The 22,879-nt window shown below is 41.0% G+C and overlaps 2 protein-coding genes across 2 annotated transcripts; one reads left to right on the top strand and one right to left on the bottom strand.

The window, feature by feature from the left end:
* Positions 1-1,085: 1,085 nt before the first annotated feature.
* On the top strand, positions 1,086-16,890 carry appl1 (adaptor protein, phosphotyrosine interaction, PH domain and leucine zipper containing 1). Its single transcript, XM_041949914.1, has 22 exons — positions 1,086-1,229; positions 2,401-2,499; positions 2,605-2,664; positions 3,493-3,564; positions 3,773-3,860; positions 4,239-4,280; positions 5,311-5,369; positions 6,014-6,160; positions 6,913-6,995; positions 7,189-7,350; positions 8,050-8,238; positions 8,339-8,381; positions 8,476-8,532; positions 9,196-9,287; positions 9,507-9,686; positions 10,988-11,040; positions 11,833-12,007; positions 12,667-12,703; positions 12,793-12,936; positions 13,025-13,075; positions 13,186-13,275; positions 14,138-16,890. Exons 1-22 carry the CDS (start codon positions 1,176-1,178, stop codon positions 14,288-14,290), a joined length of 2,130 nt encoding a protein of 709 aa, XP_041805848.1. The 5' UTR covers positions 1,086-1,175; the 3' UTR covers positions 14,291-16,890.
* Positions 16,891-19,339: 2,449 nt separating this feature from the next.
* On the bottom strand, positions 19,340-22,249 carry LOC121614007 (ADP-ribosylation factor 4-like). Its single transcript, XM_041947772.1, has 6 exons — positions 22,092-22,249; positions 21,369-21,449; positions 21,111-21,220; positions 20,933-21,004; positions 20,561-20,683; positions 19,340-19,872 (listed from the first exon to the last, which is right to left on the bottom strand). Exons 1-6 carry the CDS (start codon positions 22,156-22,158, stop codon positions 19,786-19,788), a joined length of 540 nt encoding a protein of 179 aa, XP_041803706.1. The 5' UTR covers positions 22,159-22,249; the 3' UTR covers positions 19,340-19,785.
* Positions 22,250-22,879: the final 630 nt, after the last annotated feature.

Genomic DNA, 22,879 nt, shown 5'->3' with positions numbered 1-22,879 from the left:
AGGACTGAGCAGATGGGGCAGCCCCTCTTCTGCAGCTAACTTTAACACATGGCCAGGGCATCATCACATACCTGACAGAGAAACAACCAAGAGTAGTAAGCAATAGTAGGAAGTACCAGTTAGAAAAAAAAGCAAAATATGATATGATATGCAAGTATTGATATTGCCCAGTTAACTATACACTGATATTCCAGCAGAAAGCAAGGACCTCTCATACACTGTATGAAAGTGCAGTGTTCTGCATGGGGTGGGACATGTTCTCCATCAGGGATGATGGCTTATCATCCACCTTTCTTCCACCACCTCCACCAGGACAAGGGGGCATCCCAAGACAGAGGTGGCCTTCTAAACCAGACTTAAGTCTGCCACTGTCACCGAGCTTCACAATGACTCTTTAGATACCTGTGGGTGACGTTACAGAGACTCTATCCATGTTTTATACAGTCTATGATATGGAGTTAGCAAAATTGGCACAATTAGTCAAATTAAGTGATTCTCAACAAAAATGTCAGACATTCTCTGCTCCAGCTTCTCCAGACTCAGCAGTTGCTTTTCACTGTTTGATATCATTGACTAAGACTGAGCGGTTAATCAAAAAAATTATAAGCAGATTAATCTATAATTCAAATATTTGTTAGTTCAGTACTTAGGCAGATAAAATCCAACTAATAAGGAATATTACAAATTGTCTCAGAGGTCTAGCTATATACATATAAATAGCTATACAACATAATTAATCCATCTTTTATTGCACAAAAGTCCCTTTAACAAGAAAACTTGCTTTGTATAACTTTAGAGCCCTAATAAATATGGCATTAAAAAGTTATATGAATAAATACAAGCTATAAATAACGTTTTTCTCATCCGCAAACTCAGTAGACCGGCCGCCATTACGGCTCTGAATTGTACACGATTACAGTGAAAGGGCGATGCCGGTCAGAGCCAAAATGGCGCTTTTTCCCCTTTTAAACAAGAAGCCAATCAAATTCATGGAAGTTTATTCTATCCAATCAAAATCTATTCACTGGGCGGATCTTGTGGAACCAGGAGGAGCTGAGTTAGGGTGTTGTGAATTCGTATAGCCAAGAAGAAATCTTCAGTGGGAGTTGTCGGACCGATTTGTTGTGCATTTTGTCCGTCGATTCGCACCGATTACCAACCTGCTAGCCGCAGTCATGCCCGGGATAGAGAAGCTGCCGATAGAGGAGACGCTGGAGGATAGTCCCCAGGTAACAGCTGTCTTCCCTGTAGGCTTCAGTTGGTATGCTAATGTTAGCCACTTACACGGCCAGGCTAACAGTCTTTGTAGGCTCAGTGTTTGCCAACAACTAGCGAAGAGATGTCAAGTTCAAGCAGCATGCTAACCGCTAACGGCCCAGTTAACCAAAGCGGACAGTTATAAAGGATATACCAGCTGTGCATCGGCATCAAACTGTGACGGCTATACCGATCAGCTGGTGGGAGTTTCCGTTAATACGATAGGACATAACGTCAAGCCGAGGTGTTGGTTTGCACAGAAGTGAACTCGTTAAATGAATAGTTAGCCTGGTACTTCCTTAGCCACTTGGTTGCTAGCTTCCTACATAGTTTCTCCTCATTCCAGTGATAACGTTAACTGTTAATCTTTTGGCCAAGCAGCAGTGTCATCCTGCTGCTTATTGTTATTGTTAGACGTAAAAGTCACGCTGGGCAGAAAGCTGCACTGCTTCAGATCAGATGATACACCCCCAGTCAGTGATGTTATTTCCTGCAGAAAATCCAGAGCAAAACACCTGCTGTGACATCACTGATCGGGGTGTGGCCAGGGTGTGATAGGCTTGACAGGTTCAGTCTGTAGATAAAGGAAACTGGATGTTTTAAGTTCATTTGAGGGCTTGTATCGTGAAGTGTGTTCCACATTTAGTCTGTCTCTCTTTGGGTGACCTGGCCTCACTGAACCTACCGTTGGTGATTCTGGATGACCGGTATCATGAAAAAGGTTATCAACAGGCCCAGTTAATTCAGGGTTTTCCTATCCAGCTGTGAGCCCGTTCAAGTGAAAGAGGCATACTTTGTAATTACAAGCAACATCATTAAAGCAATGAGTGGAATAATTTGACATGGCACAGTGAGACCCTTACAGAACTTTGGTTATTGCAGTGGCAAAATCTGACTAGATGTGCAGTATAATCACCCAAGGAGAATGTGATATAAAGACACTGATCTCTCTCTGTGATACAGGACTGTGATGCCTTAGTAATTATTACGCATTCTGGTGCATTTTACATAGATAGGCGTGGGATTGTTTTTTGGCAGTTAAACAAGGGATTGGGGGCTGTAACTTGCTGAGGTTTTTATGGATTGGCCATATGATTCACACTGATTTAATTTTTACCAGTTTTATTTTGTTTTTGTATGTAGACACGCTCTCTGCTGGGAGTGTTTGAGGAGGACACTGCAGCCATCTCCAACTACTGCACACAGCTCTATCAGGCCATGCAGAGGATTTATGATGCACAGGTACACACTCACACACGATTCAGAGGTGTGAACATTAATAAATGGCAGCTGATTGAGAAAGTGTGTCTCCAGCTACTCAGTGCTGTCCGATGTTTTCTCTTTAAGAATGAGCTGAGTGCTGCAACACACCTGACCTCCAGACTGCTGAAAGAGTACGACAAACAGGTAGGCCAAGTCCCACGGGCCACCAGCCTCATTAAGATAGCCACCAGTCCAATGACACTTCCCATCAGCCTTATTATAACAGTAGCCATCAGTCTTATGATACATGCCACAACCTAATTACACCATCAGTCTTAAAAAAACAGCCACAAGCTATGTAACAGCAGCCATCGGCTTTAGAATAATAGTCGCCAGCGTTGTCACACCAGCTATCAGTCCTATAAACTAGCCACAAAGGTTAAAACACTAAAAGTCAGCTTTATAACACTAGCATCAGTCTTATGACCTCAACTGTTACACTCACAAACCTAGCAACAGATTTATAACAGCGGCCACCGGCCTTATCTTAACTTCACACACCTGGTTATAAGCTACTCTGTAACATTTTTTTAAAGGACCAGTATGCAGGATTTAGTCGCATGTGGAGGTGAGGTTGCAGATTTCAACCAACTAAATACCCCTCACCTCACCCTTCCCTTCCAAGCATATAGGAGAACGTATGCTAGCCGCTAAAACCACCCTTTCTAGAGCTGGTGTTGGTTTGTCCATGCTGGGCTACTGTACAAACATGGCAGTGCAACACTTGCTCCATATTTAGTTACGTTCTAAGGTAACAAAAACACAGTGATTCCTTTTTCAAGTGATTATGAACTAATTAAAAAATCATTATGATTTTTATATTCAATTTCTGCCAAAATATCCCCCTAAATCCTCCACACTGGTCCTTTAAAGTTTTGCCAGATAGCTAGGATTTAAAGTTTGCCTGTCAAACACTTTAGTCCACGCAGGCCACAATAATCCAATCCTCCATGTTGTTGCTGTTGTCTGCAGCGATTTCCTCTAGGGGGCGATGATGAGGTGATGAGCTCCACCCTGCAGCAGTTTGCAAAAGTCATTGATGAGGTGAGAGAGAATGCAAACACACTGTCTGCTGGTGTCAGGCACGTTTGTTTTATCCCTCTGGATGTGCCACACAGTTTTTACCAGACACAATCGGTCCTCAATACTTGTGAGAAAGAGAGTAAGAAACACTGTGTTCATCTTCTGTGGTCACACATTCATCTACTTTATGCTTTGCTTCCTCTCTTTCCCTCTCTCTCTCTCTTTCTAGTTGAGTTCCTGTCATGCTGTCTTGTCCACCCAGCTTGCAGATGCCATGATGTTTCCCATCACTCAGTTTAAAGAGAGAGACCTGAAGGGTAGGAGACACAAACATGCAGTACACTAATAATCCGACCCTGTCTCAAATCTGTTGGCGGGGTCTGTTTCTGATACAGCTGTGAAACCGACAAGCGTTTTGTTATTGACAAAGCACATACTGCATGGCTGAAAGTAGCAGCAGGAAACCAGTAGGTGAGATCGCCCACTGATGTCGGTAGATAAGGTCTGGCTTGCAGTCGGTGGTCCAATTCATCCCAAAGATGAGGATTAAGTCAGGGCTTCAGGCCAGTCTTGCCCAAAATGACGGTTCCCACAAAAGTATAAGCACACTACGAACAAGTACACTTGTGAACAGAAGTATATAAACAAAAATATCCTTCACACTATAACTTGCTCTTCTTTTTGTCTCTCTCCAGAGATCCTCACTCTGAAAGAAGTCTTCCAAATATCCAGTGATGGTAAGTTAGTGCTACTGCTAAAGGCTACAGTTAATATTCTGTATCAATTTAGCTTTTGTTATTTTTAGAAGGAGAAATTTCAGTTCCCAAAACCCCATGGAGTCATCTTCCAACTGACTGATCCTCAGCCCACCCTTAGCTACTGTTGCTATGTTAATGTCACATCTGCTGAAAAGTGTTATGTCTTTAAATATCCGTCTTGGCTACAAAAGAATATCAGTCTCACAAAGGGGCTTGAAGCTGTGGCGCACATATTCAAATAACATCCACTTGACATCTGCTTGCAGTCCAGCTAGAGTCATTTGGCTAAATTGAGATAAAGTAATACAATTATTGTCTTATCTTCACGTCTGGCTAAGATTTTATCTGCCAGAGGACCGTTGATGCAAATTTCTTTGATAAGATTGAGTCAGTTATCGTTTGTGTATAACTGTAGAGACAAAGGTTCAGTCAGCGGCCTGTTTTGTTTCAGTAAAAACCCAAAAGGATTCAGTTTATAATAATCAGAGAGAAAAAGTTGCAAATCTTCATATTAGAGAAGCTCCAACATACAAATATTTGCCATTGTAATTCAAGTCATTTACTTTGAACAATTAATAAATGAACACTGTTCTCAGCATATTTGTTTTTCGTGTGTATTTGTGTGTGTGGAGGGCAGTCTGTCCTAGTGCGAATGAAGATGAGAATTTAGTGCTGCAAACAAGACAGAGACTCGTGTATAGTCAGCTTGATGCACCACAATGTCAAGTAAGACAATCTAAAAGAACAAAATGTGCAGATCTGTGTGTCAGTATGACTCCTGGCTCCAGATCCTGCACCTTCAGTCAAAATGACTTTTCTCCCACAAGACTCAAATTTGTTAAGGTTTAGCTATGATTGTTTTTAATGGTTAAAGGCAGAGAGCATTTCTGTCTTAGTTTGAGTTTCTGTTTTATGTTCCTTTCTAACCTGAACACAGAAATGAAAAACAAAAAATAAGGAAAATATGTTTTGCCGCCAAAAAGTCTCACCTTCCTGTTTCTGTCTGCAGATCACGACACTGCCATTAACAGATACAGCCGCCTCTCCAAGAGGAGAGACAACGACAAGGTAATGACTTCAGCGACAGAAACACTCCTCGTATTATACTAATACTAACCTTGTAGGAATTCTTTGTTTTGTGGGTCCTTATTTTCTAAATAACTTCCTATGAAGTTTCCTCAAACGTTGGTTACAGGGAGAATACAGATTACACTCTGAAACTTAATTTGAGCTTTTTTCATAGTTAATTGTGTTGAATTTATGAGCAGTTATTGATTTCTAGAGGAAGTTCCTTTAACAAACTGCTCAGTTAAAACACAAGTACAGTGAAGTATCCATTCAGTTGTGGTAGACACATGGTGCATGTTCAGCTGACGTGCTGTGCACTGACATAAAGAAGGTTTGCTAACAGTTCATTTTAGGTAGATAACTTCAACCTGAAACCTGCTTTAGATCATCGGTCAGTTATATATTTTGTTAGAGTTACAGGAAGTGATTGTTGTGTGAGGATGTAGCTGTGAGGCTGAACTGTCTTCAAGTTTCTGCTGTTTTTTTTCATTGAACTCAAACCAGAAGCTTCCTGAAAGGGAATCGGTCAGCAGAAGTTATGTGCCAAAATCGATATCTCACAATTAGATTATCTTGACCAAAAGTATATTATCTCAGTATATCCCCTTGATACTGAAATATGAAGAAAGTCTTGTGTGTTGTAGTTGCGGGCGGAGGCTGTGGAGGACGTCTACACCTCTCGCAAGAAACAGCACCAGACTATGATGCACTACTTCTGCTCGCTGAACACACTACAGTACAAGAAGAAGACGGCTCTGCTGGAGCCACTGCTGGGCTACATGCAGGCCCAGGTACACACACGCACACACACACAGGTTTCAGGCCTGTGAAAATGTTTGATTGGCACAGGAAGAGAAAACAAAATGTCAAAAAACATGATCGTACATCTCTTGTCAACCAACCAAACACTACAAATGGCTGACTTTGATGTAGCTTCACGTTAGGGCCCACGCACTCTGATCGTCCCAGACGAACGTTCACAGTTGTGAGACCAAATCTTTGATCATCAATCCAAAATGGATGATCTGTAAAAATTCTCACAACTTGTGCTGGCGTGACCCACGACTACAAACCACCCAATCAGAATCGTCTTTTTGCTGCAGCCAGTGAGGCAGATCATGCGAGTTTATGATGTGTTTTTCCTTCTTCTTTATTTTTTCCATCAACACTGTAGCGCTTCAATACAACAGATGTTCATCATCAATGTGACAGCTTCGAAACCAATAGTTACAGATAACAGACAGAAGTCTGACACACATTGTGACCACAGTTTTATTAAACCCATCCTCGACAATGTGACGTGCAATGAACCTGCAAGGTAGCTGCGTGTGGGCGCCTTAAGAGCAGGTGTCATTCATCCGGATCAGATACTGAGTTTGTCCCTGAGTTAACTATTCCTGTCAGTTTTACTCCAGAACTGTTTATAATGTATGTGAGCTCTTTGCAGCAGTAGCAAAAAAAATGGAGATCATTACTCAGCTGGTTCAGAGGTGTTACCAAACCTGCTGATGTTTTTTTTTTTACCTGTCTTTGTTCTGTGCAGATCAGTTTCTTTAAGCTGGGCTCAGAAAATCTCACCCAGCAGTGGGAGGACTTCCTGGGAACCATAGGAACCAGTGTCCAGAAGTAAGAGCCCTGAACCCAACCTCCCAATGTCTTAAATAATCGATTTTATTTACTTTAGCTCAGATGTAAAGCTTGAAGAAATTACAAATGAATGGAAACATGATGGTCATCAGTAGTGAGGGAAACATGTAAATTATGTGTGTGTCTGTATGTATGTGTGTGTGTGTGTGTGTGTGTGTGTGTGTTTGTGCAGTGTGCGTCGGGAGATGGAGGAGGAGATTGGGCAGATGCAGCAGACCATCCAGGACATGGAGAGATCATGTGACCAGCTGTATGCACCATGTGACCCTGACCCCGCCCACTCACCTGTCTGTCGCAACCTGACAAGGAAACAGGGCTACCTGTACATCCGCAAGTAGGACACACACACACACGCACACACACACATATATATATATATATATATATATATATATATATATATATATATATATATATATATATATTTATATTTTACTTAATGTTCACATTAATGCTCGCTGTGTTCAAGTGTTGTCTGGACATACCATCACTGGAATCACCATTAAAATCATTCTGATGTCTGATGTCTAGTTTTTGGTTATATAAAAAAATGAAACATTCCTGGTGAAAACTGGTGCAGCTTACCTGCGTGCAGTCCCTGACGTGCACTGCCATCTGTCAGTGTCTTTCTTTATTCTACCACTGGGGGGGCGTCAGAGTTGGACATTTTAAAATCCAACACAATGCAGCTTTAAAGGATTATCCCAATTAATTGCAACTTGAATTTCATGTTTTGTCAGTTATGATAACACTAACTGACTCACTTCCTGTTTCACCTTTGAACTATTGTGTGTACATGTGCTCTCACCTTCAGTTTGACCTCCATATACAGTGGTTTGGAAAATCTGAGTTAAAAGTTGGTTTGTTGGTCATTTCCTGTCATGTTTGTGTAATATGCTTAGGCTGCTCTTGTGTCAGCATTAGTATGTGGTGTTACAGTTGGAAATAATATGGATATTCTGATTTGTGCACTTAATTTGTTGTTTGCGTCGTCTTTCGAGGAGTTAAAGTAGCTCTTCTGTGTGTTTCTCAGTAAGACGGGGCTGGTGTCGTCGTCCTGGGAGCGTCAGTACTTCTTCACGCAGGGCGGTAATCTGATGCAGCAGGGCCGGGGCGAGGTGGCGGGCGGGCTGGTCACAGACCTGGACAACTGTTCCGTCATGGCGGTCGACTGCGACGACCGCCGCTTCTGCTTCCAGGTCACTTCCTTCGATGGCAAGAAGTGAGAGGGCTCCCTTATATTTGTGTTTCCTGAATAAACTGTGACATCTCTGTGCCACCTGTGAGGAATAGATTAAACTTGGAGCTTTTTTTCTCGTCAGAGTGGTGACGCTGCAGTCGGAGAGCAGGAAGGAGTGCGAGGAGGTAGACTGTTTTTCTGTCATGTGACCTACTCTGTATTGACTGTCAGCCATACTGTTGTCTCCTCACACCTTCTCTCTGCTGCTTCCTCCACCAGTGGATCTCCACCATCAACAACATCTCCAAAAGGATCTACCTGAGTGAGAATGCAGAGGTCTGTGTCCTACTTCCCTCATTAACTGTAATTTACCTGATCGGCCATGTTTAGCTGTAGTGTAGCCTGGTCTCAGACCTCTGATCTGTCCATTTATGAGGACATAATATCAACTTCCACAGCCACCGTAGATCAGTTGGTCACCATATAAGTTAACTATAATAACATGACCAGCTGATCCTGACACTGTGCAGGAGAAGTGATGTGATTAGCTTCTCGACGGCTGCTAGTAGAGGTCAAAGTTTGTAAGTCTGCCATTGAAAACAGTCAGTCATTTTCCTCCAGCTGTTGCAGACAGTAACACTGTACGTTATTTTTAGTGTTCTTTAGCATTTTATGCTTTTATTAGAGAACTGACAGGGAATGAGGTGAAACAACATTCAGCAAAGGTCTCAGACTGGACTGAGATTGGAGACATGCTGTATCACAGGCGGCGCCTTAACGCCTCAACAGCAGATTAATGCCCGTTGTTTTACAATGAATTGTTCATGGATGACGTATGGCTGGAATGTTCAAGTGTCCAAACACTTTTGGCCATGTGTATCTTAATCTAATAACAAGTATGAAATAAGAGCAGCAACAGTACAAAGTAAAAACTTTAAGAAATTCATGCCTTTCTTTTCCTATTGGTTGATGCTGACAGTGCTCTCATCCTATTGGCAGGAGCTGGCAGCCAGAGTGAACCAATCAGCTCTTGAAGCTGTGACACCGTCTCCATCCTTCCAGCAGAGACATGAGAGCATGAGACCTAGCAGGTGTGTGTGTGTGTGTGTGTGTGTGAAAAGTAAAGTCTAAACATAAAACAACTTCAGGTGTAATCAGCAATCTCATAACCAATCAGTTGCAAGATAAAAAAAACTATGGAATTGATATGACCTTGTTGGCCAATCAGATTTCTGTGTGAAAACTGGATGAGTCAGCCCTCAACCTGTGAGACATTCATCTCTCTTTCTCTCTCTGCTTCTTCATTCCAGTAAAGGGCGTGTGGGCCGAGCGAGCAGTATTAGCTCTGTGGGCTCAGAGCCATCACCTGCCCTTTCTGTGCTCTCATTGGATGCTCTGGTTGCCCCAGAAACACCCATCCAGTTTGACATCATTTCCCCTGTCACAGAGGAGAACTCAGGACAGAGTAAGACGGCAGCACAGTCCGGCAGGTAAGTGTGTGTGCATGTGCATGTGTGTGTTACGGCAGGCGCTTCAGTCAAACTTTTGATTTGGATTTTGCGAAAATCACTGATTGGCTGCTAACGTCATGTCAGTTTCCTCTGATTTTCAACATTTATTTTAAAGGGTCAGTTCACCCAAATTATGAAACAAGCTTTTTCCGTCATTAGATCTGGTGGCATCTCTCCTAGCAGGTAGATTGTTTTATGCTATCGGCCTCCACCCCGATACAATCGAGGTGAATGAAATTTGGTTTCACAGCTGTGAAAAATTATATTTAAAAAATTCTGCACCATCTCTTTCGTGAAAGACAGGCTGTATCTGAAGTCACTCCCTATTTACGTTTACAGAGCACTTTATTTACTCTCTGCCATTTTGACTGTCCAGATGTCTCTAAAGGACAGTGCCATCAAATGTTCCACAATGGCAATTAGCAGAAACTACAATGGTACTTTCTGCTAATGCTAACAACCCCACAAAAAGCATATATTACAGTTTAGAAGATTAGTAGGTGTCTGAAATCTCAATTTATTGCCTCAAGTGTTCATTATACAGGGTGTAGTGAATGAGGGAGTGATAAAGGGTGGAAAATGATACATCGATGTCAAAACACAGAACCTTTGAGATAATTTTAGCCACTTCCCTCCAGAAAATCTGGATGGGAGGGCAGGACCAGAAGACATGAGTCTGGTCTGCCATGGTCTCTCCACAGTCTCTCCAGCAGGCCAGTTGTGTTCCAGTTTGTTTAGACTTCTGCTTGGGAGTTATAAAAAAACAAATAAAACTTTTCCAACAGAAGTCCCTCCAGATCCAGGAGTTGGTAGAAGAGGACTGGGTTTCCCAGGCTTTAAGCCACTTTTCCTCTGTTATTACAATGTTCAACTCCTTTTCCCATCGATGTTTCACATAGTCTGTATTGTCCTTATTCAGTGAAATGATGCCATGATATAACTTGCTTATAAGTCCTTTAACATTCCCAGAGTTTTATGCATCCATAAATACCTGAATTAGTGCTGGATTACAGCCTTGAAGTCTTGACTGCCCAGTCCATACATTTGACATAAATTACTAAAGCTGTTAAGTTCCCCTTTTTTTACAATTGTACATGCAGCAGTAACACCATGTGGACAGTTTTAACTGAAACTACTTATACTAATTTGTATGAGTGTGATAATAAGATAAGATAAGACTTATTAGCTGACTGTATATATGTACATTTTGTACATGTGTAATTTTGTAGCGTCTGCTGGTTAGTGTTCAATGTTCTGTGAATGTGTGTGTATGTCCACAGAAGGAGTAATCCATTCGGCGAGTCAGGAGACAGCGCAACAGAAGACAGTGAAGGTACCGTCTGTCTGGTCTTCTATTCCCCATTCTATTCAATTCAATATTTAGTTTAGTCACACTTTGGTTGATAAAAGTGTTGCTGAGTGTCTTGCTCTGTTCTCGTACCCCAAACCTTGATTGGCTCAGTACTGGCCCCTTGTGGAGGGAGGGCAGAAAACAGCTACTCTAACTACAATCAGAGAATGTGAGAATGATCCTTTATCTGAAACGAGGACTGCCTGGTTGTTTTTTTCCCCAGCTAAGAATGAAAAGCAGAACAGTGTGTCTCCAACAGAGAAACAGGCCCTAAATGGTCAAGTGTGTAGCTACGTATATGTGCTTAAAGGTACAGCACGAGATTGCCCCCCCCCCCCTTCTTGTTGTCCACATGCCATCCTCCACCAGCTGTAATGGAAAATAAAAAAATTGATTTACTTGATTTTTATCAAGTCAGTAGGGCCAGACACTGTGGTGCTGTCTGTAATGCAGAGTAATGAGAGTGGCAAAAGAGATTTAAAGGCATCTTAAAGGTGGATTAGGTCTTGGTTAGAGAGTGGTATCACCTGTTCACCTGTTCACTGCAGGGCCTAATGCTACGTCAAAACATCAGTCAACATGATTACTGGGCCTCCATGGGACCGCTCAGCCAGCTTCTGGCACATTTTACTGTGTTTTGATACCTGTATTTCTGTATAAATTTCCATAGAGCTGAAATACTGTAATCTTTACCTCAGTGATTGTCTAGAATTTTGTTAAAAATGTTATTAATAATAAAACACTTTTTGTGTTTTGTTTCTTTCTCTTGTCCAGACTCGATCCTCCACCAGCTCTTCATCGTTCGCTTCCTGGGCTCCATGGAGGTGAAGACTGCCGAGTCAACAGACGTCATATCTGAGACCATGAGGCAGATCCTGGCAGCCAGAGCCATCCACAACATCTTCAGGATGACCGAATCACACCTGCTGGTCACCTGCGACTGCCTCAAGTATGAACCACAAAGATTCGGTTGTCGCTGTGAGACTAAATCTTGACAGCATACAAAAGACCTGGACCTACAGCTTTGCACTTAAATAGGGGCTTATGGTTCCTCTGGGGACAACAACTAACAGCAAATATCATGAAAGTCATGCAATCTGTTTGAGAGATTTTGACCTGAGAGGAGCTTTCGCTGAAAGGTCAGGGGTCAGAATTATAATGGGTGATCCTCTGGGAACCATGAACCATGAATTCATCTCCACGTGTCCAGTAATTGTTACGATACCATGTTCTGGACCAAAGTGTTTGACGGGTTAATGGACAGACTGACGCTTCATATGATGAGCTATAACTACACAGCATGAATTTTCCATGGACACAGAGAATATGTTTTGTATGTAACTTCAAGTTCAGACTTTTAAGATAATGAAAACATAAAAACGTCATACTAATGTTTCAAAGTACCAGTGGCTTATTTTTCCCTGAATAACAAATGTCAGGTGTGGCAGTGAGTGATCAGCATTAATTCACGTGACTCTTCTATCAAATAGGACAGAATTTACCACAACACTGACACAAAGAGGATATTTATAACAGTTTCTCAGTTTTTGGAATCACTTCTCTCTGTGCAGGCGTCTTTGATGTTGATGTCTGTGTTTTTCTTTTCAGGCTCATTGATCCTCAGACACAAGTCACTCGACTCAGGGTGAGACGATCTCTGTTTCTCTGCTCAGGTGGTTTTAGTCTCCGACGTGTTTCTGATGATTTATCGCCTCCTCTGCTCTCCTCCCGTAGTTTCCTCTCTCCACCGTGGTTCAGTGTTCGTCTCACCAGGACAACAAGAGGCTGTTTGGTTTCGTCCTGCAGTCGGCGGCGGGCGGGCGGGGCGACGGCCGAGCCATCTGCTACATCTTTGAGTCCAACAACGATGGAGAGAAGGTCGTCTGTGTGGTCATGTGTTAGTCTCGCTGTCTCGCACTCTGTCCGGTCTGTCTGACCCGTTCTTCTTCTTCTTCATGTGTTTCAGATCTGTGACAGTGTCGGTCTGGCCAAGCAGATAGCCTTCCACTCTGAGATGGTGAGACTCATTTAAATGTTTGTTTTACTGAAGCTAATGCTAACGCTAACTGACGATGGCCTTCAGGTGTTGTTGTGAAGTCTGATTATTTTTGTTGTTTTGTTGTGTAGGACCGTAAGGCCGTGGAGAAGAGGAAGGAGCAGGATAAGGCCAAAGAGAAACAGCAGGAAGAACTCAGCAAACAGAGACAGATAGAGAAGGTGACCTTTAACCTTTAACCACACACTTGTTTCTTATTCAGTCTGTTATACGAGCCAAATTTCATAACAGTTGGGATGCTGTGTAAAACATAAGTACAACAGAATGTGATGCTAATCCTTTTCGACATACAGTCAATTAAAAATAGCGCAAGGACAATAAATTTATTGTTTGAGCTCATCAGCTTCATTGATTTTTGTAAATATCTGCCTACTCTGAATTTATAGAATATATATTTTATATATAAATATAATATATGAAACAACACGATTGAAACAAGTTGGGACAGGAGCAACTAAAGACTGGGAAAGGTAAACAGGTTGATTGGTAACAGGTGATAGTGTCATGATTGAAAGGCTCAGTGGTTCACAGCGAGGATGGAGCGAGGTTCAACACTTTGTGAACACATGATTGGATAAAGGAGATTAATACCTGGACTCAGGGACACTTCAGAAAACGGATGTCAGTTAACACAGTTGTTTGTTAATGACTGCATTCTTTTATTAATTACATTTCACACAGTCACAACTTTCTTGCAATCGGGGTTGTATCCAAAGATCGGACAGATAAACTTATTAAGTAGTGATTAGGTATTTTATGCGAAACCTTGAGTATTTTAATAAAAATCAAATATTTCTTCATTTTCCCTGTTTATTCTGAAAGAGCACGTCTACGTTTGTAATAAATGGAAGCATTTCAAACACTAAATAACAACTGTCGAGCTGCAAGAAATGTTTGATCTGTACAAATCGGCATCAGAAAGAATAAAAGCTCGGACGACTCACAGTTCAGCATAATGTGTCCTTTAATTTAGAACCAATAGTTTTGATGTTTAACTTGTCTTTGTCCTTGTTTTGCCTCAAGGATCTGGAGGAGCAGAGCCGTTTGATAGCCGCCTCAAGTCGTCCCGCTAACCCGCCTGGCCCTGACGGACAATTCCTAGTGCTTAGTAACAGCCAATCAGAGGACAGTGATGCCGGGGAGGACGGGAAGAAGAGGGGCGAGTCTGAAGCCTAACAAAGCTGAAGGAGGATGCATGTTTTACCACCCAGGCAAGTCCCAGCTGGTACTGTCAAAGCAACAGCTCAGGAATCGGAGTAGGAGAACACCACCCGCCCGCCCGGGCTGCCTAGGAATGAAAAACATGTGCCCCCTCTCTGCTGGACTCTGTTTGAAGTTTGCGGTGGAGCCTGTCACTCTGAAAACGGAGGATAAACTAAACGCACCCTCACTATAAGAGGAGGAGGGGAACGGAGGTGGAAACGTCCCGTCATAGACTTGTGTTTTATTCTTTGTGTAAAAACGCTGCTTTTTATACCGGCTCCACAAATATAGATAAACCTGTAAGTTTCTGTTTTTTTTATGTTCATTTGATAAAAAGAGATAATGACAGTGGCCCCTCAGAGATCCAGGAAGGCTACAGGACGCCTCAGTGTTGCTGTAAAAAGTGTGAGATACAATGTTGTGAACACAAAGAGAAGAAAGAGAGAGAGAGCATGGAGTCTTATTTTGAAGAGTCCTTCCTGTTGTGATGTGTTCATCAGGTGACCAGTTTTCAAAGCGTCCTGCAGCGTGATGGATGTTTTTTTTATTTTAATTCGTTCCTGACGGTTGCTGGTTTTCATTAATTTCACTGCAGAAAAGCAACTTACAAAGTCTTAAAACTTGCTGAAACCTCGTAACAGTAGAGCTTTAACGATTAGTCGATCAGAGGTCCCCCTACAGAGGCAGCGGGTCCTTTTCCACAGACACCGCCATGTTTGTACAGTAGGGTGAGGGTGAGGCGAGCAGTATTCTGCTAGTTGCAGTCTGCAGCCTCACCACTAGTTGGCACTAAATCCCCCACACTGGACCTTTAATTAAGTATATATGACTACAGTTTCTCAGATGTGAGGATGTGAGTTTTGACTGTTTTTGGACGTTGTGTAGAATCGAGTAATTGAATAAATGATCAGCAGATTTGTCAAGTCTAAAAGTACTTTTAGCTACATCACAGTGAACACAGTGATTGCTTTTACTGTGGTGATGAAGAGCGGTGTCGTTGTTATGCCGTAAAGCAGACTTGACTGCAAGGCTGTCTTGCAATGCTACATCAAAGCAGCATCTGTGCTGATCAGATTAAACTGAAGCGAGTCTCTGAGAGCTGATGGAGGTTGAAGCGAAACACTTGAAGCTCTGCAGCAGCAGCATCCAGTCTGCATGGATTTGGTGACTTGCAGGTCAGAAGATTGTCTAGACGTCTTGGGTTGAAATTGGGCTGATTTGTTTGAAGAGATCAATTTTTTTATAAGCAGGGGAAACGTCATGGTCTAACAATATCAGCACTGACAGATATTTGAACACGTGGCGATGATGCAGTCACTAAAATGCTGTCGGTGAAGTTTTCAGGCCAGTTTTTATCAGACATCAGACTTACTGACCTGGAATCACTGAATCAGTGTTCGAGTGTGTTATGTCTTGGAAACAGACTCTGTTGGCAGTAATTATTCTGCAATTCCATGCAAAAACACTGAGATTGAAGACAAAATAATCCATCGTTTTAAAATACTGACCACTGAAATTTCAGCGCCACATTTTCCTTTTATCAGAGCAGTCAGTAATAAACAGAACTACTATGAAAAATATGTAAGAAAAGATGTAACCTTCAGCGACTTCCAGTGCCAATATTAACTTTATGTTTCAGAATTCGCCTTTTTTTGTATTTGTTGAGGTAATTTTAGAAAAACATATCATTCGCCACGCTCCATCCAGCACCCGAGCTCTCTATGCCGTTTGTATGCGGTGTGTTAGCATGTCGTCAGGACAGGAGCCAACATGGCTGCCAAGGGAGATCCTGAAAAAACCTTAAGAAGAATATGTTTGAAGATTTATGTTCTGAATAGTTGCATGAAAGTAGTGCTCATTGACGAGAATCATATCCTGTTCACCTCCGACCAGCCGCTCGGAGCTCAGGCCTCAAACCGGCCTCCTTTCTGGGTCTGTTCAGAGGACGTGGAGGTCTGATCGAATGATCGAAGGGAAAACTTTGATCTGGTCCATGTTACTCATTCAGAAAACTGAAGAAATTTAACATCATTAACATCTTGACGTGTTTGCGGATCGTGTTGCATAAAAGCAGACGGACAGTTTGATGTCTTCTCTGCCAAATAATGAGCTGAGTCAGTTTCTCCTGACGTCAGAATATTTATCTGTGCTTTAACAAATGTTAATGTGGGTCATTGTTTGGGGCCTTTTATGTTTTTCACAGGTTTTAGTCATTAATCTGATTTAATCCAGAGTGATTCACAGTGATTCAAAACATCTGAATAAGTTTAGGTTCTGACATCGTACTCGTTACATGTTAAAGGTCAGAGGTCGCGGCCTTCTGACGCAGACAAACCTCTTCCGTCAGCTGCGGTGAAGATGGCGGTTACTGATGATGATGATGATGGGTTTATTTGGGAGGGTGTTTTCTTGCTGTAACCAGGTGAAGGACTCGTGTTGATGGAGCTGCACTTTACAAACGCAGGGAAGCGCGACAGGTGATGATGTAGAACTGTAAATATATTTCCGTGATTATTGTTTCAGTGTCATGAAAAATAAAAGGCTTTTCAGTGATAAATAAAGCACTAACTCCACCCCCCCGAGTCAGGCTGATGATGTTCACAGATCAAACGAACCTCTGGGAGCCGAATGTTGAACAGAAGCTAGTGGTTTATATTTAGTTTCATGTGAATAGTTTAATATTATATCAATATTAGATCAACAGCTGTAATCTGCAGGACCTCACAATGTCACACAATGCTTTTTTTTTTTTAACTTTATTGCCTTAATGCAAAAAACAGGCAATTAACATCATGAAAACAAAATTCATGTTGAGATTGGGCTTCATTTGTCATATAAAAATAACAATATAAGAAGAGCACACATTTAGTTATTTCAATACATATCTACAGTATTACAAAAATGGTACAAAAAAAAAAAAAAAAGACAAAAAACAAAATATTGGTATGGGTGTCCTAACCAAGATAGTCAATGACTGGTGCCCATCTTCGTAAAAAAGTAGGCATTTTTAACTGTAACTGAGCAGTCATAGACTCCATCATGTAGACATGCCTTACTTTTTGTAGCCATTGTGAAATCATGGGAGGGCTTGCTTTCATCCAATTAACAGTAATCATTTTTCTTGCAATCATCAACAAAATATGCATTATGTAACATTGTTCGATAGTAAATAGGTGGTTAGGAAATACATCTAATAAAAATATAAGTGGGTCCAGGGGGAAGTCCATTTCCAAAATCTTCTTCAGTTCTTCTTTGATGTTTTTCCAAAATGTCTGTATTTTTGGGCAGTCCCAAAATATATGAGTGTGGTCACCAACCATACCACAGTTCCTCCAGCATTTATTGCTGGTATTGGTTTTGGAGGCAAAAGTTTTTAAGGGTGTCCTGAAGAATCTTGTTTTGACCTTCCAGTCAAATTCTTTCCAAATTTGACTTCCAATCCCCTTGTGACATCTCGAACATATGTTTTCCCAAGATTCATCATCTAATGTTGTATTTAGTAGTTTTTACATATGAGATATGTGTTTCTTTGTTGATACAAGGTGCTCAAATAAATGTATAAAATGGGTTTCTATACTTATAGGTTCTCTTTTGATATTCTCCCAATCTGTATTTTTTATAATATAATGTCTAATTTGTAAATACCTATATAGGTCACTTGAAGGTAAATCAAACTTTTCTCTAAGTTGTGAGAAAGTTTTAAACACCTGCCCATCAAGTAGTTGATTTATCGTGATCAAACCACTCTCCGCCCATCTTTTGTAGGCCCTGTCAGACATGGATGGGAGAAATTCTATGTTCCCTACTATGGGCATAGCCCGTGATAACGCTATAGTTCCTTTTAGTTGCTTTTGTACTGAAGTCCACACCTTTAATGTGTGTTTGGTCCATAAATTGTTAATTTTAATTTTTTTCTGAGACTGCTGACTAAAAAATGGAAGAGTACACAGTGGAAGCCCTGGAAGGGAGTTCTGTTCAATAGAAACCCATTGAGAGTCCAGGTCCCTGACAATCCAACTCACCACTGCTCGCAATTGAGCTGCCCAGTAATAGAGTTTTAGATTAGGTAATCCCAGACCTCCTTTCTCTTTTGCTGACATCAGTATTTTTAACCGTATTCTTGGTCGTCTATTTTGCCAGATGAATTTTGATATCAAGTTTTCTAATAACCTAAATGTGGACTGTGGTACCAGCACAGGAAGAGACTGAAATAAAAATAGAAGTCTCGGTAGAATATTCATTCTCACAGACTCTATTCTGCCAGAGAGTGACAGGGGGAGCATATCCCATCTATTTAAATCTTTTTTAATTTCTTTGATCAATTTTTCATAATTAGAGGAAAATAGTTGTGTAATTTTAGGTGTAATAACAATGCCAAGATACCTGAACCCCAGCTTGGATTTTCTGAAGGTGACCAGATCATCTAATTGAGAAGGCCAGTCCCCAGCAATCATCATGGCTTCCGATTTGTTTGTATTGATTTTATATCCTGACACTATACTGTACTCTTTAAGACTACGTAGGAGAGCAGGGATAGAGGTAATGGGATTTTCTAAGACACAATTCTTTTTAAAAGTAATATTACAGAAAATAATTATACATTTACAGCACTGTTCTAATGTCTCATTTTTTTGTACATTTTTTTTATAAATACATTTTTTGGAGATTTAAACTGATATAAATGTCTCATCTTAAATGACACTTCGTCCTTTGCTTTGCTTTTCACTGTTGATTTTAAGATGACAAAAGTTCATGTGTTTTAGCTTTTATCAACTTTAACAGTTTATTTTAGCTGTTTCAGCCTTTCTGCTCTCCTCAGCACGTCAGGTGTTCCTGCTCTCAGCATGAAGCTTTATTTTTCTATTCAAATCGTAATTTCTATTTTTTCTAATTAGTTTACGTCACAGTTTTTCCATGTATCACCAAGGTATGGCAGATCAGTGTATTTAAAATAAAACAAATGCACAAACTGGCCACTAAAACAACTTTATTATAAATAAATACAGCATTAACACAGTGAATTACATACATAAAATAATTCATTTCTATAAAGATGGTGAGAAAACAAGATAGGCCATAATGTTGCAGAAATAACTGATTATCCAAATAGCAGCACAAAAATGAGACGTCCTTAAAAACAAATTTATCCACCTATCAGCAATTTGTTTCAAGTGGAAAAACTCTGAATATTAACGTCTGCTGTAACATGACTCTCTCACAGATGGAAAATCAGTGTTTCCTATAAAAATAATCCACCTGGTTGTCAGAACGGTGGTTCCCAACATGAGGCTCATCGGATACTTGTTAAACGGGATCATGTATATCAGTTTGATTCTGATCACTCAGCAGATCTCTTCACATCCTGACGGACATATTAATACCTGCTTTGTCACTGTAAAGGAAGCAGCACATGTCGGAAAGCCTCCTTCATGTTTGTCCTGGCTGGACTCAGTTCATAGTTCACCATTCTACTGTTTTAGGATGCGGTCGGAGAGCCAGTCCAGACCCTCGGCCAGACCTGTACCACTGATGGCACAGGACGCCTGGACGAACCACTGCAGAGACACACAGACGGACAAACACATTAGCTTAGCTGCAGCTGCGGCTGTCGGGAAAATAACACTTATACCATCACTTTATACTTCACACTGGGAACTTTTGCACAACTGTACAGCTCTTTCTTTTAAAACAGACATATTTAAAACATTTTAAATAATATTTTTTCAGAGTTGTGAATGTTTCTACTATAGGTTTCTTGACTTTTTAAGTATTTGTTTTTTTTCTTACTATATTTATTGTTATGCACAAAAATACTGAGAAAAGACGACCTGTTCCAGATTCTTTAACAGCGTCTCTCTGCCACTAGAGGTCGCTGTCTGTGAGCTTTCCACCTGCTGTGCACATGAGGTTTATGAGGGCTTAATAATCCCTTTTTCTGATCATTTGATTAAAATCAGTTGAGATGATCTCGCTGACATTCTACACACTCATTGTCAATATAACATATATTATTATTATATATAATATCATGTTTGTTTAATTTAAAAGTTGAAATTTTACAAATTCTGAACTGGAGATGAAAAGCAGCGTTGTTTAACTAGCTGCTGCAAAATGATTCACTCATTCACGGCTGCCCATTTTCATTATCATCATCATCATCTTGTCTCCACGGATGGCTCAGAGTTCCTGGGTGAGCGGCAGGGATACAAAAGAAGAACTTGCATACATGCCATGGACACCTACCGGCTGTGAGACCCCTGATAGGCCCAGGGCCTCTGAAATGTCACTGACGGACATGGCTCTGGGCAAATCTTGTTTGTTAGCGAGGACCAGTACAGCCACGCCCCTCAGCTCGTCTTCCTCCAGCTGCAACACAAAAACACGAAGTGGGTGAGTTTCAGCAACGTCCTCCACCAGTTTAGTTTAATTTATGGTCACTACTACAATTACTACTATTACTACAACTGCTGCTGCTTTAATTAGACAGCCCTGCACTAACTGACTAACATCAAGATTTCTTGTCATGTCTCACCACTTGAACACAACATGGAGCACAGGTGTGTGTGTGTGTGAGAAGTGATTAATGAAGGCGTGTTGAACAGGACATCCCCTTACCATCATGTGCAGCTCATCAGCAGCTTCTTTAATCCTCTCAGGGTCGTTGCTGTCGACCACAAATATGAGACCCTGAAGACAGACAGATAGACAGACAGACAGACTTTCAGTGAGTCTTTTTGTTGTAATAGTTGCAGTAGCTGTAGTATAGTAGTAGTTGTAACTGCGGTAGTATTACCTGTGTGTTAGTGTAGTAATGTCTCCACAGAGGTCTGATGATGGTCTGGCCACCAACATCCCAAACTGTAAAACTGATGTTCTTATACTCCACGGTCTCCACATTAAAACCTGCACGCACACACACACACACACACACACACACACACACACACACACACAGAGAGAGAGAGAGAGCAGTGTATTTGATGTCTTTGCATTATTTCATGTTTCCACTGAATGTGTGCATGAGAATGAAAAAACTGAGCAGATGACTGACCGATGGTTGGGATGGTGGTGACGACCTCAGCCAGCTTCAGTTTGTACAGCAGAGTGGTTTTACCTGCTGCATCCAGACCCACTGCAGAGCCACACACACACACACACACACACACACACACACACACACAGTTTACAGAGATTACTTTAAAACAGTGGTAGAGGAAGTATTCAGTAAACTGCATGATAAAAATACTCCATTACAAGTAAAATCACTTCATTATTATAAAAATTTGACTGTTTTTAAGTGTTTTATAATTTATAATAATATAATTGTTTCAGCTACAATTGTCACTGCATCATATCATATAAGCCCATCATTTATCTTGTATGTTACCATCTTTATCTATTAATTAATTAAAGTCAGGCTAACTATCTATATATCTATTATATAACTATAGTGGAGTAGAGTAAAAAGTACAATATCTCCCTCTGGACTGCAGTGAAGCAGAAACCTAAAGAAGTAAAGTGGAAGTTGACAATACTGACTAAGAGAGTAATTGATTAATTATTTAAAACCTTGTTGCTACCATAAGAACACAATGAGAAAAATAACCAAATAAAACTACTAAATTATACAAGAGAAGCAAATATTGATACTTCTGTACTACTAGATACTGCTTACTAAAACTACGTCTCCTATAACAACAACAATAACAATAAGAAGAAGAAGAAGAAGAAGAAGAAAGTTAGGCTTTGTCCCAAAAGGACAGTCAAATCTCACCCATTAAAATGCGGACAGGTGTCCTGGAGGTGAACCTGGAGAAGATGTGTGAGATGATGACGCCCATGCTTCAGGTAGAAACAGTCTCCGTCTGTGTTTGTGTCGGTGTTTGAGTGTCTGTGGTTTTATAGAGCAGCGGTGTGTGTGTGTGTGTGTGTGTGTCATCCACGCTGTCATCCCGGCTGCTGTCAGCTCGGTACACGGTGGAAGCGCCGTCAACACCGGAAATGCTTCCGCTAACACAACCTTCAGAATAAAGGCACGCTTGTCAAATTCATATTTGCTTTATTGTAATGAGCGCAATTAAAGGATAAAGTTATAGTCACATTACTTGTATTACACTTCACTTCTACTAAACAGCTACTAAACAAGATGGACCAATTCAAGCGTGCAGGGGTCAGAGGTCAGATGACATCCTGACCTGGCCTGAGATCTTATTCCTCTGCACCATGAAGCTCAACTTTTCTCCAAAAACCATCAATAAGTCACACTGTTGCACTGGTTGACGTGTTCCTTTAATATCATGAACATACACACACTGCAGTCTATTTTAACACATACATCATCCCGCTGCTGGATATACTCACCAGAGCTCCAATGTGTATTGTGTGCTGAAAATAGTCCCCAACAGATGCACTATTTCTTTTTGTTTTTGTCGGCATTTGTTGACAGCAAGAAAAATCTCAGTAAGGTGTTAGGATGAGAATTATAATTAAGAATATAGTGAGTGTAATGCCAGTGGCAGTTTTTCTTTAAGCAAATGCTGAAATGTTTTTTTTTCTTTTTGA

Source organism: Chelmon rostratus, chromosome 2 (assembly GCF_017976325.1).
Source record: "Chelmon rostratus isolate fCheRos1 chromosome 2, fCheRos1.pri, whole genome shotgun sequence".
In the NCBI taxonomy this organism is placed as follows: Eukaryota; Metazoa; Chordata; class Actinopteri; order Chaetodontiformes; family Chaetodontidae; genus Chelmon; species Chelmon rostratus.
The sequence above is the reverse complement of the archived record's forward strand: the minus strand, read 5'-3'. Positions and strand labels throughout refer to the sequence as shown.